The sequence below is a fragment of the Malurus melanocephalus genome, unplaced genomic scaffold (assembly GCF_030028575.1).
Source record: "Malurus melanocephalus ecotype Western Australia unplaced genomic scaffold, MMel_1.1 scaffold_579, whole genome shotgun sequence".
Classification (NCBI taxonomy): Eukaryota; Metazoa; Chordata; class Aves; order Passeriformes; family Maluridae; genus Malurus; species Malurus melanocephalus.
In genome coordinates, this window is record NW_026623811.1 from 129659 (window position 1) to 150584 (window position 20926).

Sequence of the window (20926 nt, forward strand, 5' to 3'; positions counted from 1 at the left end):
TGAGAAGACCAAAGCAGGAGCCATGTGTGAYATGGACAGGGAGACATGAAACTGAGCCCAAAAGGAAAGTTTTGGCCTCCAGATAATTTCTTACATGCTGCAGGACAGCCCCACTTGCGTTCCCCACAGTGCAGTCACAGCTGGGGTGGATTTCTTGGCTTGCAGGAGACAGTTTAACATGAAAAGGTAAAAGATTCCATCTCAGCCCCTTCAGCAAGCCTACTGTGACTGTGGTGGTTACTTGAGAGCTTCTCATCTTCTTCTGCCGGGGTGGATGGGTAAAGCCTGCAGATTGCTTTTGCTTTTTTAGCCACCCTACAACAAAAATTCAGAGACGCACATTCTATGAAAACAGGATGTCAGCTTCTGTCAGAAAAGATCACAAGGGGTTTGAGGGTTTGGGGTTTTTTTTTTAATTTTTTCTGCCTCTTTGTCTCTTTCATTTTCTGATTCCCTCCCTCCCTCCCTTGAACCCTCCTCCCACCTCCTGCTTTCTGCCAGCACCGAGCACAGGCAGAGGGGAGGACGGAGGCGATGGCGGTGGCGGAGGCACAGCTGTAYGCAAAGGTGACCAACAAGCCCAGGAGCAGGAGCATCTCTGCACTTCTCGAGCCCCTCCTCGCCAAAGGATTCCCGGCCCACATTGCGTGAGTATGCTCAGCTGCCTTTGCACTGTGAGATTGATTTAAGATATGAGGTGTTTCCCATGAAATCCCAATAAAGGCAGCTTGGTTTTCTCATCAGGAGAATGTGCTGCTCCTGGGGGTGATGTCCTGTCTTGCTCTGAACTTTATATAGAGCAGCGTCTATTGCCCATATAGCAAAACAAACCTGTTCRATGTCCAGTTTTTTAAAATACTGTGCAAATCTAAAGGCTCACACCTTTCAACATTCTAAGTYTGAGAGGCTYCTCAATGAGTTGAGAAGTTGGCCAYAGTTTGCTCTTGGGATWCATCCTCTTTCWTTTTTTTYTGSTTATCACTCTKATTATAATGGAATTAAACATGGATGTAATTTMCAGCCGAAGATTTTTTCAGGCAAAAATCCCCTGCAGGATGGTGACACTGGAACTGTTCTAAAAGCTTTCCTTAACAAGATGCCCCCTAAGTCTGTCAATTGTTCTTCCTGTCTTGATTCTTGAATAGAAAGTGTAATAGTTAAGAATGAGACACAATTCTTGGCAATGGATGAGAGAGYAGCTGATGGCAGAKAAGTTAATAAAAAAGAAAARTGCTGSTCACTCCTTCCCCAAACATCTCTCYWGTTGGACAGGCAAGTTTTGGGGAGGATTTTCCGACTTCTGAAGGGCAAATATGGACATTTTTGGTTCMAACKKYWMAAAAWAWRWMTYWTWWTWTWWAWATMWMARAAMACMYCWYAWAAAAAWACTTTAGAAAGAAGGGCAATATTTCTCTCCCTTTTGACTGAAAATTAAGCAAGTGGGAAAGGCTCAATTTGTAAGTGCTGTGTTGTTTTTTGGGAACAGCTGTGGCAACAATCAATGTCAGACATGATGGGCACAGCTTACAAGGGAACCGTGAGTCCCTTGTTCCCAGTGATGCACAGTGGAATTTTAGCTTTTGGCTGAAAACATGGCTCAACATTTCTCTAGTAATATTCTAAGTTTCATTACCCCAAAGTAATAAGAGCTTTTTGCAATTTTTTTCTGCTTTATGTGATGTTTTTCAAATCCCCTTCAAAACACCTTCTGCTGTTACTGAGATGACTTTGTGCTTCCCAGTTCAAAATCAAGAAGCAGTGGCAGAAATACTGCACAAAATGGTATAACAAAATCTCCAAAAGCAATTTTGAAAAAAATTTATTTCCTTTTATTGACTTAAGAACCATCCAAATTTCGATTGCGTTTTGATAAAACCTTTTAGCTGTCTCTGTTTTTCCTCAATTAGACCATGAATGAAAGCACTGAGAAGTTTCTTTTGAGATGTCCTGGCCTGAGAAATATGAGGWGGGGTGGAAGTATTACAAAATWTTTCAYCACATGGAACAAACAGGCCAAAGCAACATTTCCCCAAAGAACAAAACTCAAATATGTGAGGGTCAAGTTTAGCATAAGATCAACAAATTTCCACAAGAAACTGTGTCAGCAGTTTCTGTTTTAGGGAAGAACCAGCTTATTYTCACTGTAAATTTATTTTTCATCTACTTCCAGCACAGATTTTCAATGGTTTATTCCTACTCTCTACCTGAGACAAATTGGAACACGCAGAATTTATTCTTCGCGTTATTTTTCAATTTTCACTTCTCATCTCGGAAGCGTAGGATTAGTCACAGCACAATGCACCCTGAGTGCTAAGGGCTCTCTAAACCCTCCTGGAAATCTTCCTKCAGCCAACACATGTGATGAGACAAAAGGTGGGTGCAGGAATGGAGAGGAGCACAAGAGAACAAGAAGATTGGACTGAACAGGATGACAGATCATGGCCTCAAGTCTCACTTGTCTCATGACATTTAATTTTGAAGGCCCCAAGGTACAGAAAAGCAGGAGCCAAGCCCTGTTTTTGTTTCAGGGCTGTTTGCAAAGATATTGTCCCCACGTGGGAGGAGCAGCACTGCACRAAGTGGYGAAACACTGCCTTAGAGGTGCAMTGAGTGGCTGACAAAGCCTGGCATSGTTGGCACTGACACTTCCASGAGGCACAGCAGGMAGAGCTSAGTGRGRAGAGTGACAGGAACACGGCTGTTCGTGTTTGGGGTGATGGAGAAGGAGGGGCACAGAAAGGGAACATGCAGTGTTCAATCACAGAGGACACAGGCTGGGTTTAAACCCTGTGGTTGTGCACTGGTCTGGCCACAGGAGTTGATTTTATTCACAGAGAAGGGTTGAAGGCAAAGATTGAGTGGAAGGCTCACATTTGTCCTTATCCATGTTGAGCCCTACTAAAGAGTCAGGTGTGGTTGCACATAAATGTTATTAACAAGCCCACATGTAATTTTTACACTAAAGAGAAGACAGAAGACAGGAGGAAACATCAAGGATGAACCTGAGTCCTGCAGCTCAACGCACTCACTGCACTGCTGGTGTGTGTTCAGGAGTACAGGGATGGGTGAAGAACAAAAATGGGAGGAGGCAACACAATTCAATGCCCTCAGGACCCAGTGGCCAGAAAGAGTGGCCTCAAGGGAGAAGGAAAGACATCAGCAGATGCCAAGGAATTCAGTAGATTCCAAGTAATCCAGTGGCTTTTTTTCCAATGTCCACTGTCTCCACTCCCCCTTCATGTTTCTTCTGAGAAGTTTGTAGGTGTGTTCCAGGGGTGGGAATGGGGTTCATAGGTACAGCTGCTCCTTCAACACTGAAATCCTTCCCCCATCACCGGGATTTAGCCACAAAGATTTGCTCATGTGAAACACAGAGCTGGCATTTTGAAAGCTCTGGTGAGAAAACGAAATGTGAATCAAATCCGACCCCAGAGAACGGAAGTTGCGTTAACAGAGAGAAACAAGAGATTTTGTTCTTCATCTTGGACTGAGCTGCTGGCTTACATCTGACTCTCTGCTGGCTGTGGGGGATCCTCCACCCAGATTTGATAAAACTTTTTAGCTGTCTCTGTTTTTTCTCAATTAGACCATGAATGAAAGYACTGAGAAGTTTCTTTTGAGATGTCTTGGCCTCAGAAATATGAGGTGGGGTGGAAGTATTACAAAATCTTTCATCACATGGAACAAACAGGCCAAAGCAACATTTCCCCAAAGAACAAAACTCAAATACAAGCAAGTTTTGCTTTGTTTGTATGTATGGGGTTGGGCCTGGTATCTTGAATCAGAACTTTTTCCCTACGAACCAAGAAAACTGTACTCTTACAGCGTGGATGGATGGTTTATCTAATCCCAAGAAAATCCATATATAATCAGCAGGGCTGCTAAAGAAATACCTCCAGAACAACCAGAACACAAAGGAAAGGATACTGTGGGCAGGGCAGGTTACCAACCTTCAAGGAATTAAAGACTTGCAGTGGAAAAAAACGATCTGGAGGTCTTCAATACTAATATTTGCCAGAAAAAACCTACTCATTAAAGGTGCTGCCTGTGTTGGAAAACAGATTCAGTGACCACAGTCACTAAATGCCTTTGCTTTATACAATTTTTCTTTCTGTTATTCTGAGGAACCAATTTTGTGCTTTTCCTAGGCAAAAAGCCTTGGTTGCTACAGGACAAAAGACAATAGAAGATGCAGCAAAATGGTAAGTACCTGTGATTGCTAAGGTGTGCCTTCATATTAAACCTTAATTTAAACATTAAAAATCCTTGTGGATGTGCTACTCCTGTAGCTGGACTGGAAGCTAAAGGCCACAAAATTCCTCAAAACTTGAGATTTTTTTTCTCATTTATTTCACTCAGAGAGAGAAATATTTGTATTTTTACTTATTCTCGGAAGCAAGGTTGCTTGCGGAAGGTCCAAGGTAAGTTAAAAAGAAGCAGCTACTTTTACCAGATGTCAGTGCTTGGGACTGGCTGGTCTGGGCAGAAAATCCTCCCCAGCTTTAAACCTCCTGAGGGAAAGGAACAAGGAAACAGAGAAAACTTCTATAAAGTCATGACAGCACTTACATGCAGAAACATCAGTGATTGCTGAAAGGCTCATCACAAAGTAAGCTGAAAGGCTGATAGTCAGAGGGAGATATTACTACAATCAAATCACTTGTTCCTTTTGAACCCACGTTTTTTCCCCTTGACCTAGACACCSACAGAGTATATAATATGTCCTTCATGTCCTCATAATTGATTTATTTTCACCTTCAAATTAAATTCAGTCTTTCTTTGCACTTTCTTTTGGGTTTCGCTTTGCTTTTTTCCCCCAAGTGGTTCAGTTGATTTTTCTTTTTTGTTTTTTTTCTTTTCTTTCGTGAAAATCCAGAGGAGGGATTTTAGAATGGCACGTTCTTTACAAATAACTTTTTCAGGGATGCTGCCACGCTTCCCAACAATCACTCCCAATCCAACAGCTGCAAAGACAAACACACAGCATGTGAAGGACATGCTGAAAGGTATTCATCAAATGGCATATGATTTTCTGACTTTGCTTGTGCCTTTCTGATTTGTCCTGTTTGCTTTTCTTAGGGCTGAATTAAAGGGCTCTTTTTGAGGTTTTTTTTTTAATCTTCAGCTAGTTTTAATTTTGTCATTCTTTAATAWGTTCTACCCATTGCCTTTTTCCTCCTCTGGTCTTCTGTTTCCAGTCATGAAAAGAGGGAAAAAAACCCCAAACCCCTAAAAAGGTATTTTATGTTTTTTCTCGTTTCCAGATACTGATAGAAGTGAAGGCACATAATAAAATACAAAGTACTCAAAAAATAAGCAGAAAAAAATTCTCCATTATTTAGTGCTTCAGAGAGAAAAAAAAGCTTTTACTTCAGCTTTTTATTAGTAAGACAATAATAAAATTGTATTTCCTTTTTCTGATCTCTGCTACGGAGGCCTTCAGCCACAGGAAACAAGAGCCAGCAGCGCCCACACTCACTSTCAGTGATACTCTCTTGATTCCAGGCTGCATTCCCACTGCAATGACCCCTCCCTGGATGACCCAATCCCTCAGGAATACGCTCTCTACCTGTGCCCCACGGGCCGCCTGCACAGCCGCCTGCAGGACTTCTGGAAGGAGAGCAAGCGCCAGTGCGGGAAGAACCGAGCCCACGAGGTGTTCCCACACGTCACCCTCTGTGACTTCTTCACGGTGAGGCACGGGAGGGTGCAAGGGAGGGTCCAATTTCAGCTGGGTGATATTTGGTGCAACCGGGCCACCTGCTGTTGTCTGATGCCAGAACTTGTTGGTGATCAAATGACATGACCCAGGTCCAGGCACATTGTTTAATGTTTGTGATGCTTAATGTTTGTGATGCTTAATGCTTGAGTGGGATATTTTGGGGCAGCTGATCCATCTAGATCAGCCTGTGCAGCCCAGGCTACTGTCAGGGTTCCAAGAGTCCACTGCTGCATGGATTTAGGGTGATAAATCTTCCCAGCCAGGGCAGCTGTGCAGCAGGGACAATGTTATCATGGGATGCAGACAGCTTTGSTACCAAACCTGTGGGAATCTCAGGGAAACCTCTGCCTACCCCAGAGAGCCCCATCAGAAGGTCATGCTGTGGTGGCATGTTCCAAATCTTACTTTTTTCTTTCACCTTGTTGAAGGTGAAGCCTGGAATTCAGTTTTAGCGTGATGATGGTGCAGCACTTGAACTGCTGGGATGTGCTGATACAGGCWTGAGCCAGAGCAACTGGACAAAAATGACTTTGTTCACTGTACTTCTATGTTAAACCTTTCAGTGCTTCCTCCCCCTYGAGGGTGGGTCATCACAACCATGCCAAAAAGTATTGATAATGAAAATTAGATTATTTTGTTGCAAAATATTGGATGGTGCTCTATGGCCATTAAACTCAATTACACAGAACAAAAATCATCAATTAATAACGAATGCTGTGCTCTAGGGAGGCATCAGGTTCAAAGGCCTGTCTGGAAGAGATGACTGCACTGCAACCCTCACCATGCACATCTCAGAACATACTTAGAACTGGAGAGGGAAATCATGATCCCTGCCTCATTTCAGACAGGCTATTGCACACATGATAAAATATTTTGGTTTTTTTCCTAMCCAGGCTAAATACACCTCGGTTTGAAGGCTCCTCCTCCAGTTACAGAACCAGGACACTGTGCTGATCCAGCTGTCCACTGTTACTGGGTTTAATGTCAGGAATTTCAGGCAAATTCCTATGTATTTTGTGTTTCCCAGGAAGTTTATAACCCCCCAGTTTTCTGGCAGTGCTGTATGACAGCGGCTACAACGCTGCCTGTGAGCTGCTGGGTAAAGCTTGTTCCTCCTCTGTTCTCTTCCAGTGTGAAGACCAGAAAGTGGAATTATTGTACGACGTCTTAAAGCGAGTTGGTGACAGCTTTTYCCAGAGGTTTCCACCATCCATTTCCCTAACACTACATGCATCCCCCAGCTACCTTGGCTTCTTCATTGATGACAGCCATGCAAACATCCTCAAGGAGTTTGCTGTGGCATTCTCATCAGAGGCTTCRGCCCTGGCAGGTAGGACCAACACCAGAGGGAAAACGGGTGGGATCTAGCACAGATGTGTAGGCACAGTATTGAAAACTTTCCCTGTGCCTCCAGAGAAGTTTAGCTGAAGTTTTCCTGCCATCAAGCACCCCTTCCTGATACAGGTTAGGAAGCAGAGTGGCAGGAGGAGCATCTTTTAGTCTTTAAAGATACAGAAGCTGAAATTTTCGTGTGTACAACTTGGCAGGCCATGGATCAGGATATCCAAAATGGACAAACAATCCCTGTTCCCAGATCTCCACCCCATGGTGCTATGGCTGATCTTGCTGGCCTGTCTGCATCCCTGGGAATAGGGCTAATACCCTTTCCAAGGGAAACTGCATCATCAGTGGAGACTGAAGGGGCACACCCCCAGCTTTGTCTGGGAGAAATGAGATCAAAACATGACAGATTGGGAGAGAAATTCAAACCATGTTCATTTTTTTGGCATGATTAAAACCATTATTAAAATCACCCTTTAAAACCATTATTCAGTAGATCCACCTTGCCACTAATTACTATATATCCTGCATCATGCAAAGCCTGTAAGATGGAACAAGAAGAGCTTTAAATGACCTTTGTTTCTGTGTTGTGACGTGATTGTTTTTCCCTAGACTGCCRTGTGAAGCCCTCCTTGAAGCAGTTCCACCTGACCTTGGCTCACAAGTTTTACCCTCACCATCAGAAGACTTTGGAACAGTTGGCCAAATGCATCAACCCYGGGGAGCCCTGCCAGTGGGTGGCTGCACTCTACTCACGGGACATGCGCTTCGTGCATTACCAGGTACCAGAATCTGATTGATTTCATTACATTTCCTGAGATCTTAATTTTCTTTGCTACAGTTATCTTGCCTTTTCCATCCTTAAGAAAATCAGTGCCTGTTTAGTCTTTCAAAGGGCATTTAGGTTTAGTCTTTCCAGTGCCATTTTGGGTTGAAAAATTGCACTCCTGGATCAGTAGATAATACATCTATGGTAGGTTGCTTGACCTGCATGTCTCAAAATTGAATTCCAAAARCCATCAGAAGAAACTAATCTTGCCATGGCAAGAGAAAATAAAACAGAAAATCATGATCCTTTAATGTTTGCTAGGATTTGTCAGTTTAGAGGTTTGCAGTAAAATCCCATTCAGCAAAATTAGTTTCCTTGATTGTTCCAGCCATAATGAAAACTGCACCAGTGAGCAGGGCTCATTTCTCGCTGATGATTTTCTCTTTAGCAGACTCTTAGTTAAAACCAGCCAATATGCCTTCAGTTCTCATTTCCAAATTTAAATTATGGAATGATCAACAGCTTTTTGTCAGATCAGAAAATCACTTTGTCACAAGTCTCATCTTGGATTTTAGTCACACTCAGGAGAGCTGAAAGCAATCACAAAAATAGGTCGGATCTATGCTCACATTCAAATAAGTCTCTACTGGTTATAGGGGGAAAAAAAGCAATTTTGTGAAAACCAAGTGCGTGTTTATACACATATTGTGAATGTGGAAGTGTCTTTGTTTTCCTCCACTGAAATGCCACTAAAGAGCAGATTGCAGAGTGGAAAATAGAATGGGTTTTGTGTCCAGGAGAGGTGAACAAGCACCCCCTGAGCTGCTGCAGCACAGGGAACACCCTGACCCTGCTGTGTGTTCCCCCAGAGGCTGAGAGCTCTCTTCCAGTACAAACCCCAGAACATTGACGARCTCATGATCAACGCTGGGGATTTGATCTACGTGGACCCCACACAGCAGAGTGATGTGGGCGAGGGCTGGGTGATCGGCACCTCRCACCGCACCGGCTGCAGGGGCTTCCTCCCGGAAAACTACACGGAGAAAGCCCACGAGTCGGACACGTGGGTCAAGCACAGGTACGTGGGGGTTTCCAGGGTGTKGCTTTCCATCAGCCCCTTTTCCTGCTGTGCCAGTGTTCCTCCCTCATCATAAGCTGGGGGCTGAGGAGAGGGGGGTCCCAAGGGTCTGGGTGGGATGCTGGGACATCTGCTGAGAGGAARGGGACAGGACACACAGCCTCAGACACCCCGAGTTCATGAGTTCAGCTGCTCAAGGGATGACCCCTGTTTGCCCTTGAACAACCTGAACACCCTAATGAATTTTAAAAGAGCACACTCTGCCAGGGCAGACTGAGCCTTCAGCCAGGCTCTCTGCTTTCTTCTTTTTTCTCATTTTGAGAGCTTGTCAAGTTAGCTTGAAATGAAACACCACAAAGATCGTTCCACCACCTTGGCACCACCCTCATCTTGTTGATGTGCCCTGCATCAGGAGACACCTGTCTGGCTTCCTGCACTTCATTCTGCAAGCTGATGCTACTTGTAGATTAGAGCTGATTTTTCTAAGCAGGGAGGTTTTGGTGCCCTTTTTGATGTCTCAGAGATAGGGAGGAGGCCACCAGGTAGTGTTTCCTGCTTGAAGGCACCACTTTTGCAGGGTTACACCCAMTATACACCATCAGTTCATAATATTTTACCCTCATTTTTATGAGCTGTGTTTTAAATGAAGAGCARAGTGATGAGGTGGACTGCAAGTGTACAAAAAGTGTTGAATGGAACATGAATCCTGACTTACTGATCCTGTAAACAACATCATGACTCAAAAATCTCTTCTATTTGTGYGTGTGCGTGGATGTTTGTGTCTGTGTGTGTTGCTTCCGCTTTTTCTACAGGGAATATGTTTTTGAGACAGCTTCAAGATCCTTCACCAAAACCCAAAAGGAACCCAGTGTAAAGCTGAATGGGGAARCTGCTAATCCCAGTATGTCCAGGAGTGTAACCAATGTGCTTTCTCTTATGGTAATTATATTTTTCCATTTCTAGTCTTATCCATTTCTTTTCTTAACCTGCTTCAGCAGAGAGAGTATTAATTAATGGCATTTAATAAATTTAGTAGTATCTTCCTTTCCTTCCCTCCCATTTTCATGTTTTGTTGTATATTTATATATATTCCTTATTTATGTTGTACATTTACATACACACACACTCATACCATGTTGTGTAATATGTCTTCTTTTATTTTTTTTTTTTTTGCAATGTATATTATGTATATTACACTTGCTGTTCATAAAACTTTCCTTGTTCCTGTCATAGTAGCACAGCACATGAGTTCTGTGCTCAGGTTTCTCTGAGTATGGGTGACAATTCTGGGTCATGGAGACAATGGGTATGGAGACAATTCTGACAGGTGAGACAGGCACAACCTCCCCTGACTCTCACATGGCTTCAAGCAGAATCCCTATATCAGAATTAGGCTCACTGTTCATGGCTGCTCTTATGTGCAGATTCTATGGATGTCATCTTGGAGGTTTCCATGGWCCCAGATCACATTTAAATGTTCCATTTCCTTCTCTATTTTTAGATTTGTAGCTACTGCAAACAACTGCACAGAACAGCTAGCTGGAATGGTTAACAGCACTGGTGCTAACTCATGTTTTTGTCCCAGGTTCAAAATCACAGGTATCAATTTTTCCTGTGTTTTCCACTGGTCTTCTGGTAGGAAGAGCAAAGAAAATAAGGACTCTGATTTTTCTCCTACAGCTCATTTGCACCTGCATTGCCTTTTTGGCTCTTTCGGGGATGCCAAGACACATTTTCAGCACAGACATGGCTCAGAAACCCCTCTGGCTTGCTGGCTCCACAGCCTCTCTTCCTGCTGTGCTGGGCAATAACCCTGAGCTGGCTGGKGTCAGCATCTGAGAAACTGAGGGCACCTGGAGGGAACTTCCATCCTGGGGCCCCCAGGACATCGTGTTAGGACTGACTATAAGACAGAAACTTCTGAACGAGTCACACGTCCTTCCTCCGGCTCTTGGCTGCCCTTGGCCTGTCTTATCTAGGTCAGACCTGTGGCACAGCCCAGGCTCAGCCTGAGGAGCAGTTTTTACAGATGGGCACATCTCCAGTCTAGCGTTTCCCTGGCCTCTGGGTTCCTCTCATGCAGAAGAGGAAGACCACAAAACATTGTGTTTGTACTCTGATCTTATGGCAGTTCATTGCCATTTCATGATAGAAATGTGAGTGTTTAACAGAATACACAAATATCAACCTCAAACCACTTCTTAAGARTTCCCTTTTCTGTTGCTGAAGATGCAGAGCACTTCTCAGTGCTGCAGCAGTAATGCTGTTTTTAGTTTTGAAACCTTTGACCTGTTTCCTTCTTGTCTTCTCATCTGTATTTAATGTGCATCATATACTAACCCCAAACTACTCAGAACTTATTTGTAATTCCATGCAGTCTAAATAAAAAAAAGAGGCTTATAGGAGATCTGGGTTCACTGTTGACTTGGCCACAGTTATGAAAATGTAGTAATATTTTCATTAGAAAAAGAAGGAGAAGCTTTGTGTAGAAAARGGCATTACAATTTAAATCTTAGAGAGTTTTTTTTTGTTTATATCCATGTGATATATATTAAGCTTATGATTCTTTCCATACTGAGATTAAAATATCTGTTACCAGCACTGCCTTTCACTAGTGCTAACACAGAATTGAAACCTGTAGCCCATGAGAGTCAGGGATGTGACCTTTGACAAGACAAGAGGAAACRGCCTTAAGCTGCACCAGGGGAGGTTCAGGCTGGGTATCAGAAAAGATTTCTTCACTGAACAGGTGAAACATTGGAAGAGACTGTCCAGGGAYRTGGTGGARTCACCRAACTTGGAAGTATTCAAGAAATGACAGGATGTGRCACTCAGTGSTCTGSTTTGSGTGACAAGRTGGGGACTGGGCACAGATTGGACTCRKTGATCTTGAAGRTCTTTTCCATCCAAATGATTCTGTGATTCTGTCTCTCATTCACCTTAAGTGGAGAACCAGTCAGGCTTATCACTGTCCTAAAAACAAACACCTATTACAGCAAATCCTCTCCAGGAATCCAGACTTTTCCTGCTTAGAGATAATACCTTAATGAAACCCCTTTTTCCCCCCAGCTGTCTCAGAACACTGTCCTGCGGAGAGGGGTGCTGGTGATGCGCCACGGGGAAAGAGTGGATCAAGTCTTTGGCAAATCTTGGCTTCAGCAGTGCCTGACTGCAGATGGTGAGTAAGGTAACTTGAGGATCTTCAAAAAGCCAGCACCAAAACCAACTAACCCCAGTAACAGGTAGAAGAGATTCAGTCTTCTGAGTGTGAATGTAGTCACTGACACAAAGGAGTGATAACAGTTCAAGTCAGGCACAGCACTGCTTTGACCTGCACACAGCCACATCACAATGTCCTAAAATCCTTCATGTTTGTGCTGATAAACTCTGCAGACAAACACTCCCRTGCTGCTGACAGAAGTGTGTCTCACTGACAGATGGACAAATCACAGGAGCACACTCAGCCACTCTCATTATGCAAGGTGGTGGTTGCCAGACCCCTCCAGCTCTCTGTGCCTGAGTCAGAATCATAGCCTGTTGATAAGAGTCATGTTGCCTCACTGATCTAATCTGGGGAATCTGCGGTGGAAATGAAATGTCAGCACTGACATRAATTAAAATCTGAATTTTCTCTCTCTTTCTCAAAACAAAAAAAATTAAAAAGGTTTTTTCAGGTGAAGAAAACTGGTCCAAAACAGGGAAATGTGTGWCAGAAGGAAGGAGGGGAACAAGAAAGTGGGAGCTCATGAGCGAGAGCTTATGCTGAAAGTCTGCCTTGCTATGCTGGAGATTCCGCATGTTTAGTGCATGAAATTCACCAGATAAGGAGAGTGGCACCTTCTGGCTGCACAATCAATACATTCATTTAATTTTGATTCAGTGGAAATATTTGAGTTTTTGTCATTTTAGTTATTGTAAAAGAATATAAATAGGGAGTGGATTTTTGTTTCTCTTGAGGGCCATAAAGCCAAATTCTCATGATTTCCCATTCTCCCTCCCCTCCTCACCATTTGCTCCTTCCTAGCTTGCAGAAGAGGGGCTATTCTGCTAGGTTAAGTCATTTCCCAAGCCAGTGTTGTGACCTTAAAATATGACCCCTTTAAGGTAATAGCACTGGCTGTTTTTCATTCGTGACACGGACTGTAAAACGAACATAACACAGCTACTGCCTCCCTTGTGCCACAGAAAAATGTCCTGCCTTGTTTCAGGGAAATACTACAGAGCGGATCTGAACTTCCCCTCCTCCCTGCCAAAGCGGAAAGACGGCTTGAAGCAGTTTGAATGTGATCCTCCTTTATCTTGCTGTGGTATTTTCCAGGCAAGACTTATAGGTAAGCTGGATATTATCCTCCTGCAAAGGGAAAGGTTTGGGAAGYAGGCTGTCATCATCTGCCAAAGCTCATGCTGGCTTTGCAGCAGCAAAATTTCCTACCAGCAYTCACTGTGGTGACAGCTCTGTAGGCAACCACTGCAAGATCTTAAATAGTAAAATAGAGAACACAGCTGGTTAYTCATCTTTGAGACCCCTCTGCCAGTTTGTGGCAAAGAAAGTTAAAATAAAGAAGCCAGAACACTCCCTGTGCCCTGCTGCCTGTCTGCAAGGGATTAATGCCTTCTGCAGCTGTCYCTGAATGGGCAGTGAGGAGTGAAGGGGCGGAGGAAACAGCTCCATGGTCAGCAGACTGTGGTCACCTCGCTGCAGGAGGGTGGGTGGTGTGGGTTAGGCTGACCCAATGCACTCACYAGATGAAGCTGTTTGTGCTCCCTGAGCAAGAGGTCTGACTGTGACAGTGCTGGTCTGCTGCAAATGCTCATCTCTGATAGATCAATATATGGACACAGCCAAATGCCTAACTGCTGTTTGCAGATTTGGAGTGAATCTTCTGTAATTATCTTTCCAACATTCATTTTAAAGTTGATGTTTCCACCAGAATGAGCTTTCTAATGAGCCCAATCAGCAGACAGTGTGAAAAAAATTAATAGAAAGGGACTGGCAACATTTCCCATGTTGATAAAACTGCAAAGCTCCGAGCTGTTTTTTTGTACAAAGTATTTTGTAGTGGTTTTTCATCTGTCACACTTTGCTGCTGCCATCCAGGGGAAGCTCTGCTGGACCAGGAGCTGACGGTCAGCCACGTGTACTCATCACCCGCCCTGCGCTGCGTGCAGACAGCTCAGCACCTGCTGCAGGGTAAGGCAGCAAAACCTGCCAGGTGCTTCTGCCACACTGCAAACATCTTCACCAAACTTCCCTGAAGCCTCTGGCATGAGCAATTAAGAAGATGTACGACTTTGTGGTTATTTGTGTACTTCAGCAGGAAAGACGAGGTGGTTTTGACTRCTGTGAATGCAGGCAGCAACAAACCTCCTGAGTGTGCGCAGTCTGTGGGATATGGTGACATTAACACTGGTCCTTGATAGTTAAAATGGAATTTAATGTTATGTGAAATAGGGCTGCTTCACATCTGCTTGAATTCAACACTAGTAGCTGATCATCAAATCACCACTGCCACCTCTCCCAGAACCAAAAAGCAGATGTTTCCAGTGCTCTGAAGGATCTATGGATCAGGGAAGACTGCTTTCATGTTCTCTTTCACGAGCCAAACTATTGTCATGCTTCATATTGAAGAACCTCTTTTCTTATTTTCCTCTTCCTCTCTTCTTTTTTCCCTCCTGTCCCTTTCAGCAAGTTCACARTTCATTACCATGTTTACATCAGAATGCAATATCTGGGAATTAGTGCCACTCAGCAACCTCTCTTGAGAACACTCTAGAAATAATGTTTGTTTTGACAAGAGAATTCCATTTCTAATACTGGACAATTTACTTGCCCCACTGAGGAACGCTGAGCAAAATGTTCTGTAAAAATGGTAAAAATGTTCCCTGTCTGAGGTTTATTCAGTTTGTAACCTTACTGAGGTTTTTTCTTCTAGCAGAGCATCACAAGAGAGCTTCAAAAATTATGATTTGGATAATAATGATGATGATAATTCACAGACCCTTAACATTAGTCAGGCAAGAATATAAGGATGGCTTCCTTTAATCAATTGTTTGGCAATAAGTAATTCATTAATGAGAGTACAACAGCAAACAAGGGAGAATGTATAGCCTGAATGCAGCACTTTGAGTGTACCTTTCTCTTAAGATGTATTTCTTGTCTTGCAGGGCTTAGATTAAATCAAAAAGTCAAAATCAGGGTGGAACCGGGRCTGTTTGAATGGACCAAGTGGGAAGCAAGCAAAGCAATCCCTAACTTCATGACTGTGGCAGAACTGGTAGAGGCATCTTACGACATAGAGACAAATTACAGGTAGTTGCTCTGTGTCTCACTGATAAAGCTGTGGGGTTTTTCCCTGAGGTATCTTTTCTTTTTATGTGTCATAAATCRCTACAAACATTGCAAAGATGAGCTGATTCTGATGAAATTCAGATCAGAATAAGATGTCAAAATAAGATATGCTGTCACCAGCACATGGGTACATTCGCACAAATATTTGAGTATGGGACCAGCACTGCTCTGGTACTGCCTTGAGAGCTGCTGGCTCAGGCCCACAGCTGGGCGTGCACCATCATAGCTGCATTATGGGCATTAATCTCAGGTGCCAGGAGCTTCGCTTTTACCTTTGGTCCATGTGAAAAATGCTTTACAAATGTGAAGAACAACCTGATTTTCAGGGACAAAGAAATGTGACATTATATAAGATCAGTCAGYCCTTTGCTAAGGGCCTGCAGGACAGCAGCAAGGGGTTTTGGGGACAGGATAACAGAATATCACTAATATTGATGTTTGGGACATTGCTTAAAATTACTCAAAGGTTCATACTGTGCTCAGCAAGGACTTTTTGGAGCCCTCATAACTTGGCGGGGTGAGGGCTGATGCCTTTTCTGAGCACTTGCAAACCACAGCMCGGCAGGAAATGATAAGCCTCCAATTCAACCCAGCTCCTCATCTTGCTCACAAACTAGGCTGCCTGGTGTTTGCAGTGCACAGCCAGATCCAGGACATAGCTCAGCTGTCTCTGGGATTTCCCACAAATTTAAGAAAGGAGGAATGGGAACATCTCATGTCTTCATGCGTTCCTTACAGCCAAGCAAGTGCAYCCTTGTTTGAGGTTGCATGAAAGAACTGCCACGATTCACAACAGTCTGAAGGTCAGACTCTTTGGGTTTTTAGGTGCCTGAAGAGTCCTGGTATATAAAGTAAAGTAGAATTCCTGGTCTCAGCAGAAGTGCTCAGATACTTGGGAGTGATGCATTGTGACTACTATCTCTGGAAACACTTTTAACTCTAGAAGTTAAAGACTTTACTGTCAATTTGACCAGCAGTGCAGATAAGCCTCGATTGCTGTAGATTTTTAATTACTTGTTTTATTGAGGAGATTAATGCTGAGGCACCAGATCTTGCAAGGATTCACATCCTCAGTGTCTCTCCTTGGTTTGAGCTCGGTCAGGATTGAAAGCACTGGGCAGCTCCACCAGTCTGCAGCCCATGTCTGGGCAGTGGTTCTTGCTGGCAGAATTGCTCAAAGCTTAAGTTTTTCTTAGGCATAAATCCTGCCTTAAATAAACTCCACTGTAAACTACAGGTTTTATTGAAGCATGGTTTTCCCTGCATCTGGTGCTTTATGAAAAATGAGATTTAGCCATGAGATTTAATGAAATTACTCARAGGGAAGCTAATGCTCCAGGCAAGCTGAGGTAACAGTGTGTCAGCCAAGCTAGTAGATAAACCTTTTAACAAAGTGCCTTTTCTCTGGTGTAGTCATTCRACGGTGCTAAGACATTCATTTAACATTCATTTGTGTTTTTATTGTCAGGGGTAACTTCCCACTCTCTTCTCTGGTGCCGTCAGAAAGTTATGAAGACTATGTCAGCAGAAGCTCTGAGGTTATAAAACAGATCATCACTGCCTGCCCCAGCAAAGGTAAAGGTTTCAGCTCTTTGTATATTCTGTCACACACTTGCAGTAACAGGAACTGGCAGAGATTTGCCAACAGAAGCACATTTAATGTGAGTTGTTGGCACTGCACAGAGCTGAAGGTCTCAGTGCTTGTCCTGAGCTACACTGAAATAAAATGCGTGCAATTTATGGGATAGAAATGAAAAAAGTAACATAAAACAGAGACAATAGAGTACTGAATTGCACAAGTATACTCTTTTCTTAAGATAATATGCTTTCTTGGAAAGCTTTTTTCTCTTGCCCTAGCAAATGCTTTCTCTCTCACTAGCTGGCATGCTCAACACACCAGACTTTTTCTGCCCAACACAATATTCGTTAGCAAAAAGCTCTGCAAAGATTAACATCCCCCAAGTCACCTCGTACCCATGTGCTGATGGGGATCCTGGCAGTACCACAGCTCCCTTACCACCATTCTTTGCTTTTCCTGGTGTGCCAGGTGTCATCCTCATCGTGGGCCACGGCTCCTCCTTGACATCTCTCACCCGGCCGCTCACAGGGCTCCCCAACAGAGACAGCAACAACTTGGCCCAGATGGTGAGGAAGGTAAGAGGATTTTCTGCCATCAGGAAGCTTTTRGTTTGTTTCATTGTATTTCTAATAAGGAAACTACTTTTGCAGCAAATGGTGTGTAACTTCACACCACTACCAATGGCATCAGCTTTATCATTCCAAAGGGAATCTCGTGAAATTTTAGCAAAGCACTGGAGGCAAAGAAAAGGATTTTATTCTGGTGGCTTTTCATGTGACTAGCAGCTAAGTCTTTGGAGAAGATTCTCACCTGGAAAGTCAATGCCATGTAACACCTACAGACAAGAGGCACATTTGGAAACCTCTCCACCTGGAATTAGTCCCCTTCCTTTCAGCCTGGAGAAGAGAAGGCTTTGGGGTGATCTAATTGCAGCCTTCCAGTCCCTGAAGAGAGCTGACAGGAAAGATGGACATTTATAAGAACGTGCAGGGCACGACAAGAGGGAATAGCTACAATTGACAGAGTAGGTGTAGATTAGATATTGGGAAGAAATTATTGACTGTGAGAATGGTGAAGTACTGGAACAGGTTGCTAAGAGCTGTGGCTGCCCCATCCCTGGAAGTGTTCAAGGCCAGGTTGGATGGATCTCTGAGCAACCTCATCTAGTGCAAAGTGTCACTGCCCATGGGTAGGGGCCTGGAATGAGATGATCTTTAAGGTCCCTTCCAATCCAAACCATTCCACAATTCTGTRATTCTTTCTAAACAGGGMTACGAGCCTTCCCTCCCCTCCCCATGGTGCTGTCATGAGTCACTCTTTAGGAAGTTGTGTTTTCCATGGCACTGTAGGCTCTCTACCTCAGTCCTCAGCCACAGAATGAAGGGGAGAAGGGTTTTCTTGCCAGCTTTACAAGTGGGGCTTGTGMTTGAGACTTGGTCACCAACATTTTTGTTTGCTTTCTTTTGTTTGTCTTTCACCAGTGGCAGAATTCATCAGCCCAGTTTTTCTCACTATCTGCCCTTTGGTATGACCAACCAGAAAATTTGGTCTTTAGATCTGTTTTTGCCACCACTGTTGTTGCATAAGTGAGGGTAAATATATTTTGATCATCAGACCCTAATATGGATGTGATGACACAAGTTCAGCTTTCACCCCTCAGGCTTCCAAGTCTGGTTTTASTTCATTTCAGAAGTGACAGAGTATCGGGGGTTGCTCTTTTCTGCTGCAAAGCCCTGTTTCATTTCAAAGCAATGACCCTGCTGGTAATTTCCTTCCTAGATCCCTTCCCTGGGCATGTGTTTCTGTGAAGAACTGAAAGAGGAGAACAAATGGCAGATGGTCAGCCCGCCAGTGAAGACATTAACTCACGGAGCAAACGCAGCCTTTAACTGGAGAAATGTTATCATGGAAGATTAAAAGGTCATCTCACTTTTTGAAAAGGAGCCAAAGACAGGTTATGGCTCATCACAGTCCAGTTATTCATCCAGAAGACACAACAGAGCATGGGAAATGCCCTCTCTGACTTGTCAAAGCACAGAAAAACACTTCTGAGTTTGGTGCCTGAATTTCATTTTTATTTTGGTGACAGAGAAGAATGAACTTATGAACTGGTGTTCAAGTGAGAAATAACACTTCTGGTGGTGGTGAGGAAAGTACCTTTTAAYCTTATCTGAGAGTACAAAATGTTTAATAAACATGGATGTAACTATCTAATTATAACTTCCACTCCAAGATGCACTAGACAATGTTGTACTTTGAAGACCAAACTACATCTAGCAAGWAWTCCTGGGKTTTTTTTTTTTCTTTCTTCAGTCACTTGGATATTTTCAGACAATGGGAAAAACTGGGAYTGAAAAAAAGGCAACTCCTACCTGAAGAGGGGACCAGCTCTGCCTAAAGYCACTGTGTTTCCTGTTCCCTCCATCGGTTCTGTGAGACTAAATACCACACTGACTATTCACCTCTTCTTCAAATAGAGTCCATTTTCTATCACACCAGCTCCTCATCCAGCAATTCTCAAGTGATGCATATGGCAAAAGGTCTAAATTATTCCTTTTTGAGTGAAACAAAACAGATTGCTTTACAGTTGCTGGGRCAAAGAWYGATGCCCTGTGTTACTGTACTGGTSACAAAACATGACATGAGCAACTCTAACTCTGAATCCTTCCCGAGACGGCACTTGCAGCACAAGTGTCATCTTTGCTTTGTGCTGTTTGTGCCAGATTGTATAAATGGTGACACACTTCCCACATGGATCACCCAAGAGGTCTCTGTAGTTTTTCTCTACATGATGTGTTTAATTAAGGGACTGTTGCCCTGAAATTTTATGCACAAACAGGACCATGCCTTTCCACAGTCTGTTTTTCTTTGTTTTTCCTTCCTGGTTGCCAGATAACTACCTCCAGGAAAGAACAAATGTTTCTTTCGATGAAAGGAAGAAATGAAAATGTTTTTCTCAGAGCATGACTAAAAATAMTTTCATTTTCTCTCCTCACTGCCTGCTCCTATGTGACATCTCCCTGCATGCCATTAGCCATCGGGGCATACAGTGGAGCCCATCCAGCATTCTGGCTTTGGGGTTGAGAAGTATCTGACAAGCACCTTTATCCGTGGGTGTAGAGATTTTGTTATCTCAGTTGTGCAGCTGAAATGATTCGTTCTGACTTTCCAGCTCTGGTGGAGTTGCTTCAGCTCTCAGTTTTCTGACAGTGCTGCAATTTTACAGTGAAAGTCAAATGMCCCAGGGCCAAGACAGGAGTTCTTTAATGAGCAAGTGACGCAAGAAGAGGCACAGGACTCGAGCTCAGGAGATGGGTGGCTACAGCTGCAGTCCCAGAAAAAGATAAAAACACCAAGTGTCACCACAAYCTCTTCTTAGTCAGGGGAAGCAGGATGCCACTGCAGTGCTGAGAGGACTGTGGCTTGGCTACTCTTCCACATCTCACCCCAGCATACACTTGCTATCAGCCAAGAGGGGCACGTGTGGCGAGGGATGATTTTGCTCTGAACCCTGAAGGCAGYGGCCAGGCTCCTCTGTGGTCAGCAGGGGGGCAGTGAGACACAGGCCTGGCTGAGAAAGGGATGTATAACACAAGAAATCAACACGTGGGGGAGGACCGAGGTGAAGAGAGTGGGAACATCTCTGCTTTGCACTGATCTGTGTGAGCGGCCACCAGCAAGGGCCTCCCACTGCAGTGCCTGCTCCCTGAGGCTGAGCTCAGCCCCAGGCACCAAGGGCAACCTGACCCTTGGCTGGTGAAAAGCAGCCCCTTTGGGTGCCCTGTCTCCTCWCCAAGGCATGTGTTCAAGTGGAAAAGAAGGAAGAAATGAGGCAAGGATCTGGCCCTGGTCATGGCACGTCTCCTGTTGCTCCCAGGAGGTTTGAGTTCCATGCCTATAGAGAAGTGAACTGCCACCTCACAGTGTTTCCTTTCTCAGGAAATGGTTGCTTTTAGTGTGACTTGCTCTGATTTTATCAATCAATTTCAAGCCATAGGACAGGTGTCACCTGGGAAGTGGTTGCCTCAAACTGAAACCCCAGTGTGAGACATGGTCCCAGCTGGGGGCAGAGCTTGGGGGTGTGTGGC

The 20926-nt window shown here is 43.9% G+C and overlaps 1 protein-coding gene across 1 annotated transcript; it reads left to right on the top strand.

The window, feature by feature from the left end:
• The first annotated feature begins 532 nt into the window (after nucleotides 1-532).
• Nucleotides 533-19122, top strand: UBASH3A (ubiquitin associated and SH3 domain containing A). The gene is given in 12 exon segments (XM_057382682.1): nucleotides 533-647; nucleotides 4149-4202; nucleotides 5506-5692; nucleotides 6854-7052; nucleotides 7676-7845; nucleotides 8702-8910; nucleotides 9723-9849; nucleotides 11980-12088; nucleotides 13119-13241; nucleotides 14009-14101; nucleotides 15076-15220; nucleotides 18618-19122. Coding segments are annotated over 12 exon segments (1605 nt in total). The 5' UTR covers nucleotides 533-534; the 3' UTR covers nucleotides 18694-19122.
• Nucleotides 19123-20926: the final 1804 nt, after the last annotated feature.